Source organism: Nipponia nippon, unplaced genomic scaffold (assembly GCF_047370975.1).
Source record: "Nipponia nippon isolate SJK-2023a ecotype South Korea unplaced genomic scaffold, ASM4737097v1 scaffold_3, whole genome shotgun sequence".
In the NCBI taxonomy this organism is placed as follows: domain Eukaryota; kingdom Metazoa; phylum Chordata; class Aves; order Pelecaniformes; family Threskiornithidae; genus Nipponia; species Nipponia nippon.
The window spans coordinates 83,648,419-83,667,873 of record NW_028262347.1 but is presented as its reverse complement, the minus strand read 5'-3'; the positions used below and the strand labels follow the sequence as shown (position 1 = coordinate 83,667,873).

General features: G+C 43.3%; 2 protein-coding genes across 4 annotated transcripts; one reads left to right on the top strand and one right to left on the bottom strand.

The window, feature by feature from the left end:
• Positions 1–137: 137 nt before the first annotated feature.
• LOC148054730 (C-type lectin domain family 2 member B-like) lies at positions 138–7,018 on the bottom strand. The gene is made up of 5 exons (XM_087764228.1): positions 6,685–7,018; positions 6,177–6,266; positions 5,211–5,374; positions 3,621–3,724; positions 138–2,664 (listed from the first exon to the last, which is right to left on the bottom strand). Exons 1-5 carry the CDS (start codon positions 6,902–6,904, stop codon positions 2,532–2,534), a joined length of 711 nt encoding a protein of 236 aa, XP_087620354.1. The 5' UTR covers positions 6,905–7,018; the 3' UTR covers positions 138–2,531.
• Positions 6,316–17,082, top strand: LOC104013250 (C-type lectin domain family 2 member B-like). Of its 3 annotated transcripts, none has more exons than XM_087764230.1 (6): positions 6,316–6,452; positions 8,702–8,876; positions 9,730–9,786; positions 11,817–11,998; positions 14,114–14,214; positions 15,124–17,082. In XM_087764230.1, exons 2-6 carry the CDS (start codon positions 8,708–8,710, stop codon positions 15,227–15,229), a joined length of 615 nt encoding a protein of 204 aa, XP_087620356.1. In that variant the 5' UTR covers positions 6,316–6,452; positions 8,702–8,707; the 3' UTR covers positions 15,230–17,082. The 3 variants fall into 3 exon arrangements, with proteins under 3 accessions (XP_087620356.1, XP_087620355.1, XP_087620357.1); XM_087764229.1 differs by lacking the exon at positions 6,316–6,452 and adding an exon at positions 6,882–7,019; XM_087764231.1 differs by lacking the exon at positions 6,316–6,452 and adding an exon at positions 7,030–7,425.
• Positions 17,083–19,455: the final 2,373 nt, after the last annotated feature.

Genomic DNA, 19,455 nt, shown 5'->3' with positions numbered 1-19,455 from the left:
AGTGAAAACTGATCTGCCTGCCAAAGAGCTCACTACACAAGAAGTTTATAACCTAGAAGAGCAAGACATAAAAGTACCCATCCAGCCCATTTCCATTTTAACCAATGGTTAAATAATCCAGGAAATGTACGCAGCAATTATATTTATTCAAGTTTTATTTTCAATTTTGTTTTTGTGGGTTGCTACTCTGATTGGAAGCTTAAAAGGAAATTACATTCAACAACTCACCCATTGGAATGCATTACAAAATCACTTCTTGTATGACTCTCTTGCTATGTTCCTCGCCTGACTTCACTTGGGAAGCTCACAACACTGGCACAAGTTTTCCTTGACAAAAGAAGCTTAAAACAAGGAGAAGTTCACATGGGTTTTAGTTTTCTTAAAGCTATTTCAATTAGCTATTAGCAGTTAGCTGTAATTTAGCTGCCATGTGAGACTTTTAATGCAAGCATGGAAGATACAGTCAGTAGCCTGGTTCAGCCAAGCATCCAGATCATCAGGGCAGGTCCAAGGTCAAGCCGGGAAATCAACGGATCAGTTGAGCCGAAATGGGGTCTTGAGCCCCTGGGCTGGGGCATGAGAGGAGGGGACAGGTGAGGGGTGACCCTTCAGAGTCAGTCAGGCTCATGATGAATTCACAGACTGCGTCACGGTCCTACACAGTTTGTGAATTTCACTGTCGAAAAATGTTCTGTGCCCACTAAGCACGTGTGAGGAAGCAGGTATCATAAGCTAAACAAAGCAGTCTTGGACCACCACAAACGTAAAGCAGAGGAGCAAGCTCAGCTGAAACAGAGATGCAAAGCATCGCAGAGAGAAACTACTGAAAGTATTTATTGGCATATTTACATGGCAATTTACAGAGACAGCAAAACGGACTTCTCACCCTGTCTAGCACTTCATGCTGACTCTTTTAACTGGACTTTTGACACATGGTGGGAAATAGGTCCCTACCCCGGCAATCTGAACCCCGTCCATGGTTCCTTACCAGGAAGCCCTTCTGTTCTTGTGCTTTCTTGGGGAACTACCATGGGGAATGAAGACATATTGAAAACTCTGTTCCAGTTTCTCGTCTCACCTATTTCTTTCCTTTCAAAGGAGTACCTCTTCAGGATAAATACCAAGTGCATTTATAGCAATTTGCAATTTCTTCTTCTCATTTCTTTGAAGATCAATATGCCAGACTCTTCATCTTCCCTGTGAGCTTCTCTGAGCTTAACTCAGTATTATTTCCAGACTAGAACATTTTCCTAGCTTAAAAGGCCTTTCTTCTGGTTACACATTTTTAAAGACAGTAACCACCCTTTGTAAATCATGTATCTTGGGAAGCAGTCATTGTACAGGTATCTGCTGAATCTAAGAATGACCAGATAGGAACCAAGCACAGATCTTCCAGGTGAGCCTCCCATGCCCCCACTGCCCATTTTCAGGGCATCATACCAAGAATTTAAACAGATTAATCCAGGGTGCTATGCTGTTTAGCTCTAGTGCATCTATCCCATGGACTGTTAAACTATGCTTGCCCACACAAGTCACTTAATAAAACAGCCTTGCTGGAGACGGTAAACCTTTTTTCCCCCTGCACAGGCAAACAAATAAACACCACAGCACCTCACTTTAAGCTGCCCTAGAACCCTTTCCATGCTAGATACACATCTGTCTCCCCTTCTAAATCCAGTTGACTTTGTCAACCCTCCCAAAATGACAGTTGTGCGTGATTCAGTCTGGGAGCTTTCGTATTGCAGCCACGTATTCAGGGAAGTTTTGGGCAGTAGCAGTCATGTTTCCAGATCAGTCCAGAGGGACAGAAAAGAATATTTGTAATCTGTCCCACTCTATATGCCCTGTAACAGCAGTGCCATTCGCTAGAAGACCTAGTGATTATTTGCCTTCCTGGTTTACAAAGCTCCCATTTATATCCTTGCACATTACATACCAATCAGATTTGAAAACCCTATGGAAAAAGGAGGGGAGAGAAGTCAAAACACCTTATGAAATCTCACTCACTTACCACAAAGACAAACTGAAAGTTCTCAAAGAATTACTGAGTTACGCAGAAAACAGGAAAAAGCACATCATTGGGTTCACTATGAATCACATTTTCAGTAAGACCTTCATGTCCATCTAACAATGTTTTTAGCTGCCCTAAAAAAATATGTTTTCTATTAAAACAATGTTTTTAGCTGCCCTAAAAAATATGTTTTGCAATTGTGAAGCGTTCTCAAGAAAAGTATCCATTGCCATGTCCTTCAGCAGTTTCAACAAACTGAAACTGTATTGCCAAGAAGCAACTTCTGTTCTTTGCAACAGCCATTGTATCATCGTTTCCTCTAGGCACTGCCACTTAAATTACCTCTTTCTCATGGAGTCACTATTACTCTTTGCATTGCTTCTCCCGGAGAAATCTGGATATGATCCTCGCCACAGCGCCTCTTGCCCCTGTGGACCTCCTACAGCAAGGACTTTCAGTATCCTGAATTCCAGCTTCTCATGAAGAAAGCCTCTGTATTTGCACAGCCAGCTGTTCCCTATTAAGAGCTTGTCTTGGGATTAAACTGACCAATGGTGCAAAGCCAGTTCCTGAGTGAGGAGCAATTTCTGGTAGAGATGAAGGCTGAACCTATATGGACACAGTCTCCATCATTTGTTATATTGACATGAAATCTAAAAAGCCAAGAGAAAAATAAAAATTAGAGCAGAACTTTGGTCTAAAAATTAGAATCACCGAATCATTTAGGTTGGAAAGATCTATTTCTTACTTTTTGTAAAACTGGGTCTTAAAGACTGCAGAGAACAAACTAGAGAACGATTTAAAATGGGCCCCACTTCTCATTGGGAGGATCAGAATTCATGTGCACGGGTGATGTTCTGATGCACCTTCTATTAAGGCAAGCTGCTTTGATCCCCACAGAGATGTACCACGTGTACTTGTACTTCACAGTCTACAACGTGTTGTGAGCACAAAAGGCACAAATCTCCAAGGCATGGGAGAGAGGAACCCAGCAGGACCCATGGCAGCAGTACTCCTCCAGCACACAGTGGGGCCCGGCCACCTCTTCCCACCAATTTTGCCGAGTCTCTGCAGAATACACAGGATGTGACTGCAAAGAAAGCCAGTCTCTGGGATACAAAGTGGGCAAAAGCGATGCCTTCTGAGGCACAACCACCCAGCCCAGTGACTTTCCAATGTGGTCCTGAGCACCTCAGTTGGTCTTAGGAGGCCCTGCGTATACTGGCTGAGTGTTGAATCTTGCAAGACCAACAGGGCAAGCTAATTCAAACAATTTATAATGTCTAACATTGGTAATTCTTCCTAATAAGGCAAATGTTATCCATCTCATATAGTGGGATTGTACAGAAACAAGTTACTCCAGGCATAGCCTAATAGCCACTATGCAACCACATGAAAAAGCAGGCAATGATGCCCCTTCCTTACTTCTCTGGGGACATAACTAGTTTTATTAGCATAGCATTAGCATTTTTACAGCCATATGACAGCCCTCATTTGGTAAGATATGCCAGTTTATCTACAGAGGAATAGGTAACACAGAATAACTTTTCTACTTGGACAGAAGAGCTACTGACTCTCTCCCGCATAGTGCATTTGAAAGAAAACTCACAAGTTTGCATCAAATGACTCTCCATTCACCCAGAAGAATTTGTTTCCTTTCCTGCGCAGCCCAATCCAGAAGTCTGGTATGCGTATTCGATACATTAGAAAGTTCTAGACAAAACACAGAATAAAATTACATACGGCTATTAGATTTTTTTTATTATTATAATTGTATAGCTTTTTGTATAAAAACTGCACAGATATAAACTGCGTCACAGAATATGCAATGGTGGACTTTTTTTTTTCACTGATGTTTTACTGCTACGTTTAATTAGATGAAATACTAAAGGAAGCCCTAGATCCATTGCTAACAGTCAGTGAGGTCCCAGCTATTTAGTTGGTAGTCATGCAGAGTGTTACGGACTGTCGTCCCACCCCATCATTAAAAACATCCACGTATGTCATCAGACATACCGTATCACATTACACACTAGTACAATGGTTTCACTGTATTGCCAGGAGAATGACGCTTCAGTACAAGGACATGTATTTAGCGGGGACACAGTGCCTGACTTGGCACAGGTTGCCTTGACTGTCTTATATCACCATAATTCCTTGGATGTCAGTTACGTTGGGTCTCTATCAAATTCAAGTCACGCATTTAAAATCCCCCAACTTCCCAATTTTCACACTTTTACTCTTGACATTCGAGGGCACACACGTAGTTTACCATCTGCAGTACGAATAAAATAAAGACTTTCTCAGTTCTTTCCTTGTGATCTTATAGTCATCTCTGAAAACACATTTGCTATAGTGCTATTTTCTTTTGGTTTTCTGAGCCATACAGAACACCATGAACTGGTAGGACATTATGGGAGATTAAAGAACATAGCAAAAAGACAAATGGTTTGAAAACAATAAAAAACACGGGTACAACCTACTGCACGAACTGGGTACTTTCAATACCATGGGTCCCAGCATCATATAACCACAGCCTGTCTTCACCTTTTGTGGAAACAGAGAAATTGACTATTTTGCACAGGACTAACAACACATTTCTGTTCCTCAGTTGGCCACTAAACTATTTGTTATGCTAAAGAAAGCACCTTTTAAAAGAACTGTGTCCTTAAAGAGTATCGAGAAGATAAAACACATACATGTGCATCAGTGGTCTGTAAACTCAAAATGAGTTTAGAGGTTATATTTAGCATGAGAATTACTGTTGACTGTACTTTTGGGTACCCTGGAGAGGGAATGAACGTCAAGAAGGTGTGAGGGGAGAGGACAAGATAAATTGCCTAACTTAAAATGCACACGTAAATTGCCCGTTCAAAATAACAACCACACCTTCTTTATTAATAATTAGGAGTCACAACACCATTTTCATATTCTTTCAGACTTTACTTTTAATTTATACATAGTTTGGCATTTAAATTTCTGAAATATCCTCAAAGGTAATAACAGAATTTCTACAGCGGATTTTAGTGGAACACACCACATCGCACTGAAAAAGTCTGTAGGTTGTACTGACTCGCAACAAACAAGTCTGCCACACAGTACGCTGGGTTTCAAGCTATGCAAGGGAACAAGTGATGGAGTTACAGAAACTGTTAGGGCAGCAGACATAACACCAAATTCAAGGCACTGGACACCTTACCAGCTCTTGGCGGCTGTCAATTGCTGCAAGGGAAGCTCTGTAGTCAGAGCAGGACTCCTGACTGGAATTCCAATCTGCTGTGGCTCCTGAAAGATAGTAACACTTCTTCTTGTAGTACAGCCAGTCATCAGGGCATGGCTCCAGCTGTGGTAATTCAGGCGGATCTTTTGTTCAAATGAAGAAATGAAGAAAACGTCACTTACTCATCATTATGTATTTAAAATACAATTGTACACAAATTTACAAATTCTGGACCTGCTTCCTCCAGCTTAAAAATATCTGTGACTTGCACTGAATTAAGCAGGAGATGAGTGAACATAATACAACTGAAGGATTGTGCCCAGTCTTAGTTTCTTCCAGTTGTACCAGCTACGGTGTGTCCAGTAATCCCTGAGTACATGCTCACATGCTGCATATGCGCCAGCAAACAGACGCTGGCATGTGCAAGTGCAAAGCTTCAGCTACACCGGAGACACCACAGCCGAGAACATCAGGGCAGAAGGCCGTCTTTGACAAAGAGTGCAAACATAGACACTAGTTATCTACTGTGAAGCAGCTAAAATGTGACCCTGAACTGTATTCAGCTGTAAAAATAACTCTACAGGCCAGAGCCAAGTCAAGTCAAGAAGTCAGTACTGCCTCCCTAACTCTGCTTAAGGCTTTGTCGTTCCTCAGCATTTTGCCATGCTGCAGTACAATGAAATCCTGCAGAAAATTTAAAAAATTACGTCAGTTTAATGCTACCAGAAACAACTGTCTAAGGACAGGATATAACACAAATTAGTTTCACTTTCCTTTCCTAGATTCAAATCTCTCTGTAACAGTGGCCATGACAGTGTGTGTGGGAGGACTGAAAACCAGTGGAAGTACCTCTTACCTCTCAGCAGTGAAGGGACAGCATAAAGTAAGAGCGAAGTCCTGAATTTCTCTTTCCCGAGCTAGATTTTTTAAAATAAATGCACTCACTTAGGGTAATCCACGTTAAGAGTACAATCACAGCAACAGCAACGACAATTCCTGCAATTCTTTTCCAGAAAGAGAGGTGTGAACGCAGATCTAAGGAGAGAAAGAAATACTAATGCACGCCAGGGAATAAAGCACGTGTAAGGAACTGAAGACTCAGGTCAAAAAAAACCCACGCAGAGATACACTGACTTCATTAAGGTTTTCCAAAGACTTGCACCTACCCCTGAAACGACTGCAGAGCTTCCGGACTTCTAAACCTCGGCCAGATTTTCAAAGGTATTAAATTGCCAAATCCCACAGAAATACTCGCAGAACACAGCCCCCCTCCCGCCCCCGACTGCTTCTTGCCCGCGCTGCCGGAGGAGCGGTCCCCTGCCCCGGCCAGCCAGGCCCACCCCACCCCGCCCCACTCCTCCCGGGCGCGGCCGGGGCCTCGCCGCAGCCGCCGTCCCGTCCCGTCCCGTCCCGTCCCTCCCGTCCCGGTCCGGTCCCGTTCCGCCTGACTCACCCGGCCGCGCTTCCCGTCTCCGCTGAGCCGCCGCCGGCCCCAGCGGCCGCTCTCCCTTCGCCATCGGCCCCGTCAGCACCGCGGAGCGGTGGGCCCTGGGGGAGCCGTCCCCGGGCGGCAGCCGGGCCGGCAGCGGCTCGGAGGACAACAGCCGCCGTAGCTCATCCCGGAGGCCGGACGGGGAGAGCCGGACCCCGCCGCCGCCGCCTGCCTCCTCCATCGCCGCCGCGGGGCGGAATCCGGCCGCTCGCACTTTCGCTTTCACCTGAGGGAGCTGCCTGCGCCGCGGCGCGGCGCAGGGCCCCGGCCCCGACGGCGGCCCCGGGACGGCGCCGGTAAGGGGACCCGGGCAGCGGGGGAGGGAAGGGCCAAGCGGGCGCGGAGGCAGCGCGAAGGGCCGGGTCGGGCTGGCGGCGGCCGGTTTCGTGCCCGCGGGGGCGGCCGGCCGGGGCCGCCGCTTTTCTCCCCGCGCAGGCCGACGGCGCCCGGCGTCCGGAGACCCCCGGCCCGCAGCGGCGGGAGGAGGTGGGGTGCCGCTCCTGCGGCGGCGGCGGCGGCCGGAGCCGGAGCCGGAGCCGGAGCCGGAGCCGAAGGGCGGGCAGGGCTGCGGAGCGGGAAATCTTGCCGGTCTGAGGCGGGGGCGGCCTGGGCTGCCGCGCTTCACGTGCCGTTGTCTCGCGGCCTGGAGCGAGCGGAGCAGCTGCCGCTGTTGGCTCCCACGGAAAAAGTTGGTCGCGAAAAGTGAGAGCACGTTTCTTTAGCTAAATAAGCTCTCAGAAATGGAAATATTTTTTGTGGCTCCGTGACAAATTGCTGGCTTTTAGGCGGCGTGTTTTTCTTCAATCTTCCGAACGGCCTTTGAAACGCTTTTGCCAGCGTCTGCTTTCAAGAAGTGCCTTGTGCTGCAGAGAGCGGTAGCTCCCCTGTACCCCAGCTGGCTCTGTTGCTCACCCTTACCGTCCTGAAAGCCGAGGGTGGGGAATAGGTTTTTTCCCTAGCGTGGGCGAGAAGGTTGAAGAGAAACTCCTCTGTGGCTGGAGCTGAAACCAGTGCTTTTTCAGTCCAGTAACGAAGCGTAGCACGCTCGCCGGAGACAAGCGGCCCAGCCCACCAGTGAGCATACATTGATGTACCAAGCAACGAATATCCAGACACTAAAATGGATATCTCGGTTTTTTCTGCTTTTGTAGGATGGACCAAGCGCAAGTGGAGTCTTATTCTTAGAGATATTTAGGCACCTAATTACTGTTATGAATTAGTGGAGTTGAGAAGGCTTCTTAGGCATGTGCCAATTAACATTAATAATAACAATAGTAATGAAAGTAAAGATGTTGAAGCCTTTCCTAAAGAGGAGTGGGGTTTTTTTTCCCAATTGTAACCTAACTCCTGAAGATGAATTGATACTTCTGCACTGACACAATAATGTTTATAGCTGCATATTCTTCTCTGGGTGACTTTTTTTTTGTTAAATTTATGTCATTGAAAGTGGGATTTAAGAAAAATCATGAGGAAAATATCTCTCATTGGAGTGAGCACAAAAGGGTACAGTGAACTTACCTCTGCAGACCAGGTTCAGCCGCACTTGGGAAAGTGACCAAATTTTTTGCATGCAGACAAAACTACTTTAAGCTACGTAGTGGTGAAGCAGAAAGCTCAGTTTTTTTGTAGCTTTTCCCTCCTGCCTTGATATGCCCCATCCCTTCCCTATCACATTGTTCCCATCTGCTCTGTCCTTCCCTTTCCCTCCATTACAGTCCTCATTCCCCATCGCCCCCCTCCCTGGGAAGAAGGATATGTGCAATGTACCTGAAGCCCACCTTCTCCTTTCAGTGGGCTTCAGATATGTTGCATAAGCTCCTTATTTTCTATTTGTTTCCTCATTTCTCCGTCCATCCTGCCCTCATCCCATGAGGTACAGGCAATAACTAAGGCAGCCTTGGGATTTCTACTATTTCCACTCATTTCGAGACAGTAGGGGAAGCACTCATTAAGCACAGCTGCTTTCTTTGTTTCCCAGCTATAGATGGAGTCTGAAGATGAACAGGAGGTTGACACCACCTCGATGGCACAACTACCTGTTGGGGGTGTAGAGTCCACTAATGTCACGCAAGATGCCAAACAAAAAGTGGCAGCTAGTTCATGGGTGCGGAGGATGGGGAGGCACTGTAAAGAGTCGTTCTTGCCGTCAAAATGTAAGATCTTTTTCTTTGGTGTTAGGTAAGACACTTTCCTGCAGGAAGTCTGAAGTCTAGCTCCAAGTCTAGTTCCAGGTCCCCTGGTTTGGGCAAGACAAAACCTGGGAGTTTACTTCTAGGCAAAGCTGTAGTCACAAAAATTAAGATAACTGTTGTGTTTGATCTAAGTATGAACTGTTTATGTTTGATCCTTTTGTGTGAAAACGGGCATTTTTCCATGTGGTAGTTTACATGTATGAAATACTATTGGATAAGATGTAGGCAGTGAAGCCGAACCTCATTAGAGAAAATAGTTTGTGCCTTTGTAACAGATGAGCTTGCGCATCTGCATTGAAATTTGTGTGTGAAGGACAGCTTGTGACAAAGAGAAAATACGTTTGATTTAAGACTGCAGCCATACTCTGAACCTCAGCCTTTAATGTTTGAATTTTGTTGAGAACATTCTTCTGTTTTCCAAACCTGGATGTAGCTTGATTGGAGTTCGTGATGATCTATGAGTTCTCAGCCTCCAGAGGTTATTGCTAAGAGGTCTGCAAAACATAGAGGAGATAATAAACTTGGGACTGGAAGGCTTAAATTTCCTATACAGGGATCTGCACATCTGTGGAAAACTTCAGGGTGTATACGGACCAAAAAAAAAATGCAAACTAGGTGATAGCTGGCCATTTTATCAAACTGTCCAGTTACATAAATGTCAATTCAGGGTGCCTTGTTTGACTTCAGTAGTGCTTTGTATTTACGTGCTTGGAGCTTAAATGAAAGGCTATCCTGCTGCTGTCTCACTACTGAAATACAGTCTGAGCCTAAGTGCTTATATATACAAAACCATTCATTATCTTCTTTTTCACAGTCTGTTGTCTATGCCTGTTTTGTGGATTCCTGCTGTTGGTCATCATCATTGTATTTGGTAAGCTTTTGGAACATTTTTCTTTTGAGATATATTTCCTCTTGACTACTGGGCTCCAGGATCACAGCAGTCAAGCACACCGACTTTAGTACTCTGCAGTGCCTGCAGTCACAAAACCTGGGACTTGCATCACTATTTCAGTTATTCTGATGTTGGTATAAGGTTGAATAACCTCCAAGCAGAATTTAAAAGGAGAGAGAATTCTCCCTGCAGGTAAAATCCAGAAGATTCAGCTGTAAACTTTTTCTTTCTGCTGCTTTTAAGAGTGTAGTTCCTTGCCTGGCCGTGCATGTGGTGTGTGCATGTCTTGTCTGTGCTTATCACCAGTAACTTACCTGATTATGCCAGCTAGTGCACTAAGTTAGCATCGTGTCTCCAGGCATAGACTCCAGGCTTAGTGTGGGGCTGCTCATATATCTGGACTTGAGGGCTCCTTTATTGTCATACGTGGAAGACAGCTACGTAGTACAGCTAGTTTATCTTTTTCACAAATAGTCTTTGGGGATCATTCTGCCTTTTTGTTTTTAAAAATACATTTGTGTTGCATGCTGTATTTTTAAGAAGTCAGCCCCACCTCCCACTGGCACAGTGGAGGCCAGATGTGCTCCCGCTGTCTCATGCAGAAGTCTTCTATAGGAGCAAAGGCTGTGCTGCCTGCAGTATTACCTGAGGTATCTAAGTCACCGGGTGCATGTGTATCTCAATGGAGCCTCCACAGCCCCATCTGCACAGGAAGCTCTTGAATCTCTGCATTAAATATGTCTTCAGTCTGCCCCCTGCAACAGCATGAGGTATAGTAGTGAGGTCTTCTGCACATATGTGGAAACGAATGGAGGACGATAGTGACATCTGTCCCTATTGATTTTCCTTTGCTTTGTTAGGTTTTTATTTAAATGGAATCAGTCACATTTTCTTAGAGGGGGTGAGGGCAGTGCTCACAGGTGGCTTGCTAAGGGGTCTTCAATTATATATAGCAAAGAGAGTACCTGATTCGAAAGGAAAAGAGAGAAAGCGTGGCCACAGCAGGCTGCAAAGTCTGGGAGATTAGTTCACTTCTGCAAGCCCCTCTACTCACATAATAGCCAGTTACTTTCGTTTCAGTATCAGCCATCTCCAAGCTTAAGCAGTGCAAAAATGCACTTTGGGTGCAGAAGGTCTGGATTTGATCCCAGCAGGATGACCCAGGAAGTAAACTTTATACACTGGGTGAGCCTGGGTGTGTTATAAAAGACACCATGCTGCACAGAAAAGGTCACTGTAACCACTCAGTAACAATCAGGGCAGATTATTTTTGTTTGGAAAATAGAAAACAAAGTAAATGCAAATTAGTTGTCTTCATTGCAAGAAATTAAACTCAGCACTGAAACAAAGTCATGCCAGTGAATCCTCTCACCCTCACAGAGCTACTGTGACAGAAAGAAGATGAAGAGAGGGCATGAAAACATGCTGGAAAACAACTCCAACGAACCATTCTCCAAACCATTATCTCCAAATAATAATGATTTTTGCCTCTTCATTAACAGACAAATTTCATTAGCATCATATCAACACCTAATTTCCTTACCTTCACACAGATTTATCAAACACTTAAAGGTCTGATACAAAATCAAAGCTACTTGTCTTCATGAAATATTTCACCAGTTGTAGATATTTAAGCAACTTCATTACTTAACATGAATTCCATCAATAAATTAACAGTATGAGGTTTATTACCCTATTACTGGATTTAAAATGTGTGGAGTATAAATTGTCAATGCCTCTAATTCTGTAAAATTCAGTAGTGTTTTCCAAACCCTACTTATTTTCTGCTAGTTGTAATGATTAGGCTGCAGCCCTCAACTTCCACATTTCTCAGCTGAAGGCAGTGCTTGAAAGGCAGGGAAGGTCAGGACCCTTGCTCTTGCTTTGGCTTCTCTTCTGGCATTTAGCGTGGCATTGGCTTTCAAAAAATCTACATTTTAGGTTGAATTATGCTGATGAATGCTAAGATTTTACCAGGTAGAAATTTTATTCTCTCTTTTCCTTTGTAGCTGTAAAACCTGAAACATCTTGCCACGGAAAATTTCCTTCTGAACAGTGCCCCAGTGAGTGGATAGGTTACAAAAACAAATGTTATTTCATCTCAGAGGAGGAAAAAAACTGGACATCTAGTCGGACCTTCTGCGCTAAGAATGAATCCTTGCTAGTCATTTTTGAAAACCAGGAAGAAATGGTAATGGGAAAAAAACCCAACAACAAAACAGAACACAACTTCTGTATCTCTCTCTTTCCTTGACAAAGCTTTCATTTTTTTTTGCATTCAATGCTTATCCTTTAAATCTTTGTAAAATAAGTAAGCTTTGTGAATTCAGGCAGTGGAAAAGTACTTGCTTTGTCACTGTAAGTAGCTGGCTGGCTGCAGCAGGTGCAGCAGCAGTACCAGCTGCCCCACACTGCTTTGGTCCCTGGATTTGACTTGAGTAACTGAAGAGCTCTTTGTTATGAATCAGTTTGCTTAGTTTTACTTTTCTGTCCTATGGACCTTCGTCTTCAAAGCAAGTATGAATCTGTCCAACTCCTGGTATAGCCAAATAAACGGATACTTTGGTTTATATAAGAAACAAAACATTTAAAACCATTTCTCAGTATAGTGGAAATTATCCATCTTTATTGGCTTACATCTGTTTTTAGATATGCCTTAACGCCTCTTGCAGATGCATGCTTATACCAGTGGTGGAAATATACCCCCACTGAAGCTGTTTTGGACATTTTCTCATGCTAATAAGTTTGTTAAAATACTTCGATTTGCCTGTATTATGATCCAGTTGCATTGAGTTGGTGAATGCTAGTGACATCTTACTACTGCATGCTGCTAAAACTGTAATGTGCTTTTAGAGATCAGCTATCGTTTGGGTATTGTCAATGAGAAACTAGTTTCATCAAAAAGTTAGTTTTTAGATAGATTGATATTTGAGCTTTATCATTGCTGTGATTGTTGAACAGAGGTCAAAAGGCTACTTTTCTGGTTGGCTGGGACATATTCGTGGCATAGCAGATACTGAAATGGAGTAAACCTCAGTGAAATTGCACAGATTAAGTCACATCTGAATTTGACTTAAGCTAATAAGTATTTTTGCAGCGACAAGAATTTCAACAATGAGAATGATGCAGGGCCTAGTTCTTACTTCACATGTGAGTCCCTTACTGAATGTGATCTCTCGTTTTATTCTATCATCAGACCTCTTTCTTTGCCAATAATTCCAACCACATTTGCTAGCTTGTCCCCTTTCCACAAGCCCCTCCTGCATTGCTGCCCTGTGAGCGATCACCTCTTACCGAATTTGTAAATGTCTCTCTTCCTTACGCATCTAAAAGCTTCACTTCTAATTTGGTGCCTGTGATACTCAGCTGATAATTGGCTAGGCAGAAATTGGTGTTATTTAAGCTGCTGCTTAAAAACCTTATACCTACAAACTGTAAACCCAATTTACGAAAGAAAAGCACAGGATGCAGACATTCACCGACTGGGTCAGATTAGTGCTCTGTGGTATGCATTGTCTGGTCTCCAGCACGGGGCGGTGTGAGCCACACCAGCAGGAGGTACACCAAAAACTGTAGCAACGGCATTAAGACCATATGGAGACAGTTTCTTCTGAACTGGATTGAATTGAAGTTGCTAGGGGAGAGTGGAGGAGTATAAGGGTTCGCTCTTTCCATGTCCATTAGAGTCCATGCTGACAGCTAATATTTATATCATTTTTAAGTTCACTGAGGCTAATGATAGCTTGTTGCAGGGAGTTCTGTAATGCTAACCCATTGCAAGTGCTGTTTCTGTTATCTTCCATCATTCTTTGCTGTGTTTGATACAGGTTGTCGCAAACTTCTGGAGCAGTGAACTGTCTTTTGCTCTTTTTATCTGTACATCAACAGATAAAAAACCTTTAAATTTAAATTATTTAAATAATAATTGGGAAGAGGAGGAGTTCCCATATGCCCATCTGAAATGCAGGAAACACCTGTATGTACCAGCCTATTTAGACCAAGTTGCATATGTAGAGATTGATAAACATATATAAACAGACACAACCAATACATGGTGTTTGGGTATTTTTGTGCGTAGTGAACAGTAATAATTTTCAAGAGTATAGAATTGAATAACTTCACTGAAGTTTATGATAACTGTAAGGGTCAATTCAAAGGCGGAATTAGGCTCTTAACTCTCAATGAAATGCTTATGAAAGTGTTCCAGATGAGAGAGTGATGAACTAGTCCTCCTCAAAAGTCAGAGAAGGGATTTATTTCTCACTGTGAGACCTCATGTTGACAAAAATGCCCTTTTTTTTTTTAGCATTCTTTAGCTAAGCTTTTGAAAATAGATGACTCCTGGATTGGATTGCGCAAGAAAGGTGAAAGCTTCTACTGGGAGAACGGTATTGCCTTGAACGACTCGTAAGTTCCTTGTGATTGTCATACTTAAGCAAATATAGAATTAGGGTTTACAACACAATGTTATTTCTATCAGGATTGGTTTTTTTCCTGTGATTTATAACTATGACTGAAAATGAACTCTTTGCAGTTATTACTGATCTAACTGCAATAGCATCAATGTAGAGAAGTCCCTGATTCAAGAAGGGTAGCTCAGCACATCAAGATAATGTTATTGATCATCCCTATTTACCTTAATTTATACATATTTTTCAGTACATAGTATAGACATTTCAGTCTCTTTTCAGATCTTCAGAATTCTTGGTTTCCAACGTGATCCTTTGTGCTTGTCTTCCTGAAATACAGAATATCTAGCAAATACACAATATCTAGTAAATACACATACATTTTTTAGGGATGAAAGAGAATGAAGTGACAAGTATGAGGGAGTAATCATCTTCAGATGGATTAAGCGGCTTCATAAGAAAAAATCATACCTGCTTTAGCGAGTTTGTAACAACCTGCAGACAACCCAGATTTTCCCCCTATTTGTACTAGAAAATGTGTGGGCTACAACAGCTCTGCATCAGGCCCATCAAATAGCAGTTCCCCTTGTCTTGCTCTATGACCTCAGTAATTCTAGGCGGGATATATCATAAGCTGCCTTTTGTTTTTCATCCTGTTATTGTATGATACATGGTATGGACCGTTCATGGAAATGGAGATTCATGCAACACTGCGTGAGCTAAACAGGCTTTTCTAACGTGATTTATCACTCACCTTGCTTTTAGCAGCTTAAACTACCATATTGCAAGGGACCAAAATCAATGGGAAACTACTTCAGCAGAAGTTTTGTTTTACAGCAGGCTAAAATATTTGGCTCAGTAGTAGAAATTATTTAGTAATCACTGTTTTATTCCTGTATTTTTTCAGGTTCCAGATACAGAATCACTCTGACTGTGCCTACTTGGATGCTTTCACTATTTCTACATCAGCATGCTCTTTGCCCAGGCGCTGGATCTGTATCCAGCTTCCCTAAACAGATGGCATAGATCTTCTTTTGATACTGACAGTAAAGACATATCCATTCTACAGTCACTTTGGATAGATGGTAGGCCTGCTGCAGCTGTGCTGTCTCAGACCATCTGGGAGCTTAAATCGGAGAGAAGAGGATTTTTCTTGGCTTCCAAAATGTGCTTTTAGTCCTAGGACAGAAGAGGAATGTGCTTAGTCCACTTTACAGATCACCTATAATGGAGTTTACCAGTGCTTGCTGATGAAGCTGAAGGTTCAGTGGGATTCCTGCTAGTCTTCTGATAAATAAGGATCTCTTTTGTGTTCGCCTTCCTCTTAGCATGTGATCTTGGGGATACACAGCAGCCAGAGACACCAACCAGGCAGCGTACCTACAGAAACGGTTAAATCAGGCCTCTTTGGTTTCTCTGAAAATGCCTTGTGCTCTTTGCTGAACTTTGCACTGACTGACTATTTCAGTACGACGTTTCCCTATCTGCCAGTCTTCTGAGCTCGCCTTCAGCCCCCATTTGTCCCTCTTACCTCCTTTTATAATCTTATGTTTTTCCATTAAACTTGTGTTCTTTTAAGTAAGCAGATATACTCAGTTTGCACCCTGGCCAGTCTGTGGCCATCACTGTCATCAACAATTCCTATGGCTGAAGTGACAGGAAGTTCAGTATTCATCAAAGGAAGGGGCTCATGAAGTCTTTCCTGCTCCGTCTGGTTTTCGTGTGGGCTTTCCTATTAATGTTTACCAAGTTTGTTCGTGCTAAGATTTGAGCTTGATCAAAAAAGCGGTGGGCACCCCCCCACCCCAACACAGCAGAATTATTCACAGCCAATTGCATTATCTGCACATCCAGTGCACAGTAATCTGAGGAAAAGGGCATGTTCAGGTTTTTTTTGCACCCCCTGGAAGCAGCGTTTTGTCTGTGCAAAAAATCTCCTGCCATTGGGAAAAGAGTGTGGCATTTACTGGTCACAAAGTGCAAGAAAAAAAGTGTTCTGAGCAGACAGCTGTGGCAGACTGGGATACGAGAGCTGCAACCGTTTGCTGGTGCCCCTCTGCTGAAGCTTCTCATGCATTGTCAGCACAACCCCTCAGCTGCTCCATGCCTGGGCTGGGTGCGAGGGGTCTACACGAGCTTCTCACATTTGTGTTGTGTTGCAGAAATCTCCAGCAGATAGCTGGGGGCAGTAACTTGCTTCAACAAGATCTGCTGGGATTTCTGTTGGAGCCTTCAGTTGGCTGGTTACTGAAAGGACATCAGCAGCAGGTTGTGCATTTCTGTACCACTTGCATCTTATCTGCTAATGATGATAGAGTCATAGAATTATAGAATCATTTAGGTGGGAAAAGACCCTTAAGATCATCAAGTCCAACCATAAATGATGTATCAGCCTGGTAAGAAATTCCTGTACAATAACCAATATATATGTGGTGCTAAAGGTGAGAGGCTGTGTCACTGAATTACTTTTTGGGATGCTGTGTGTAGAGGTGTTAGTCCTGAATCAGGTCCCACTAATGCCAGCTTCACACCCAAGTGCTTCCACAGCCAACTGTACTAAGGTTATCTCCACTTTATGCTGGTGCAAATGAAATCAGAACTCATACTGTGCAGGTCATTATGACCTAAGTAAATAATTTATTTTGATACAAACAGAATACTAAGAGGAATGTAATGAGTCTCAAGGACTTGGAATGTGGAAAGCTCCCTGAGTTCCTGGGAAGGGGCTGTTTGAGAGAGGAGGAGGAGGTGTAAGACAGTTTGGGGCTCTTTTAGCTGCTATAACTTGGACATTCCCTCTGGGATTCTGAGACAAAAAAATGTAACCAGAACTGTCTTGAATAAATTGCACTGGAGTAAAACTACAGATTTTGTTCTGTGTTTGTCTGGGCTGAACTAAGCTATTTTCTGTTACCAAAGGCCTTCCGCATGTTGGCAGTTTTCAGGGATCATTTTTATTGTTAAAAGAAAGGTTTGACTTGAGATCAGCAGCTTTCAGGCAGCACAAGCAACTGGCATGCCAGTCAGTGATATTTGCACACAGACACTCTCCTTCGGCTTGTTCTTCTGAAACCAGTGTTCAGGATCAGGTGCTGAGGACATACAATACATGTACACAGAAAGCTGCAAAGGGAGGGAATTATCCAAGAGTGACTGATACAGCAACAGTGATGCACTCACACAAGCCTGTGTTAAATAAACAAGCATTGCAATAACTGATTCAAACATGTCTAAACAGAGATGGGAAGGCCTAAATGTCTAGTCATGAGTGATTCCTTGAAGCTCAGAAGAATTGTTATTTTTCTCATAGGTTCATTTGTAAGTTCCATAAGAACTTGTTAAACAGATCCCTTCCTTCTTGCAAATATCCCAGTTTCAGCTATTTTCCAGCCATGCATGGTAAACCTAAAAAATACAAGACACTTCAGAGAGATCTCAATCTCAGAACCTGCAGTCATTCAAGTTAAGTCTTTAGTCTCCAAATAATTTCTATTCAGAAGTCACTGGACCTCAAGATCCTAATTTTTTTGCCCACATCTGAATTTTCCCTGTCCAAAACTGGGGGAAAGGGGAATCCCTCCAACATGCACCTGCAGCATCTTTAAGCAGCAGGTACAGTACTATAGTGTCATTAGAAAGACTAGTACTGTACTGCTGTGGGAGTATATGAATCCAGAGTGATCGAAAGAAATTCCATCTCCACCAGTTACAGACAGATGAACAGAGAGCATGATCCGCTGCAAAATCATTGGCACTTCCTAAAGACATCAATTTTGCAGGTTACAAATGCTCACTGAATTGAGTTTCTTTTAATCAGAATCAGAGTTGTTGTACTGCTGAAACAGGAAAGAAATGTCTCTGTCCCCAGAACGAGGGCATTTTTACCACGTGAATTATAAATTCTCAGTGTCACATGAAAGTAAAGGCACTTCCAGAAAAGTATTACTGCTTGGACTGGGGAAGAAAACACAGAGAGATGACTATTTAAGCATCCAAGGTTCTTAAATTGTATTTTATTCATATATTCTCAACCCTGTATATTCTATATCCTACCTTATAATTTGTACCCTATCTATATTCTAAATTTCTGTTCCTGAGCTTTCTGTAGTCTGCCTCATCAGAACCTCAGGACCAGCAAGTGTAAAGGCAGAAAAGCAGACTGCTTCTGGAAAGTAGCGAGTGATGTTTTGTATTTTGGGGATGAGAGGAGAGATTAGCAACGTGAGTGGTGGGAAGAGGGAAGGAAAAGCATTGGTTTATGCAGTATGGTCCAACCAACCAAGAGGTCAGAAGTAGACTGCAGGAGCAGCTACTTTCTCCTTGGAGAAGACAAAGAACAACTGTTGGATATTTCCTTCCATGACCAGGTAAAAGAAGGGGTGGGAACAAAGACAGAGGCCATATGGCTATAACCTTGACATTCAGACATAGGCTGTTTCAAAGGACTTCCAAGTGGAATACCCTTGTTGACTCACTGCAGTTATAAACTAAAATTAGTAGGGAAAAGACAGCAGATGTGAGGAAAAAGTAATGAATGGTGAGGTTTTAATTTCATCTGCGTGCTGAGGTGGCTGGGAAGCTGATGAAATACAGTTGTCTTGATTTTCTTGTGGCATTAGATTGGCTTGATTTTTCTTGGACTAATAAAAGGAAAAAAGACGTATCAGTCATTTTCCCATAATCCACTCCCCTGGCAAATCCCATTAGGGCCAAGGAGGCTGAAGCCATGAAGATGAATGTCCTGTACAATCCATGTGCATATGGAGCTGAGGCTCTCCTGAAAAGAGATGGTCTTCGTCAGTGAGACTGAAGTGATGTACACAGACACCTGCATGAAACCATCAGTGCCACCCTGTGGTTCAGTGGGCTCTGAAGTGTGAGGAGCAGCAGTGTCGTCGTTTAACCCCAGCCAGCAACTATGAACCACACAGCCGCTCACTCACTCCCCCCCAGTGGGGTGGGGGAGAGAATTGGAAGGGTGAAAGTCAGACAACTCCTGGGTTGAGATAAGAACAGTTTAATAATTGAAGTAAAATAAAATAGAATGATAGTAGTAGTGGTAGTAATAATAATAATAATAATAATAATATAATACAATAATAATGTACCAAGCAAGTGATATACGACACAATTGCTCACCACCCCCTGACTGATGCCCAGCCTGTTCCCGAGCAGCAATCCCTTCCCCCCCGGCCAACTCGCCCCAGTTATATACTGAGCATGACGTCATATGGTGTGG

What these genes read in the sequence shown, in the direction of transcription:
- LOC104013250 (XM_087764230.1), top strand. Translation starts at nt 8,708, where the DNA reads ATGGAGTCTGAAGATGAACAGGAGGTTGACACCACCTCGATGGCACAA. An exon ending in GTCGTTCTTGCCGTCAAAAT is followed by an intron (nt 8,877 to 9,729) that starts GTAAGATCTTTT and finishes TCTTTTTCACAG; the next exon opens with TCTGTTGTCTATGCCTGTTT. An exon ending in TTGAAAACCAGGAAGAAATG is followed by an intron (nt 11,999 to 14,113) that starts GTAATGGGAAAA and finishes TTTTTTTTTTAG; the next exon opens with CATTCTTTAGCTAAGCTTTT.
- LOC148054730 (XM_087764228.1), bottom strand. Translation starts at nt 6,904, where the DNA reads ATGGAGGAGGCAGGCGGCGGCGGCGGGGTCCGGCTCTCCCCGTCCGGC. An exon ending in CTTAACGTGGATTACCCTAA is followed by an intron (nt 5,375 to 6,176) that starts GTGAGTGCATTT and finishes TTTGAACAAAAG; the next exon opens with ATCCGCCTGAATTACCACAG. An exon ending in GAGTCATTTGATGCAAACTT is followed by an intron (nt 2,665 to 3,620) that starts GTGAGTTTTCTT and finishes TTGGCTTTTTAG; the next exon opens with ATTTCATGTCAATATAACAA.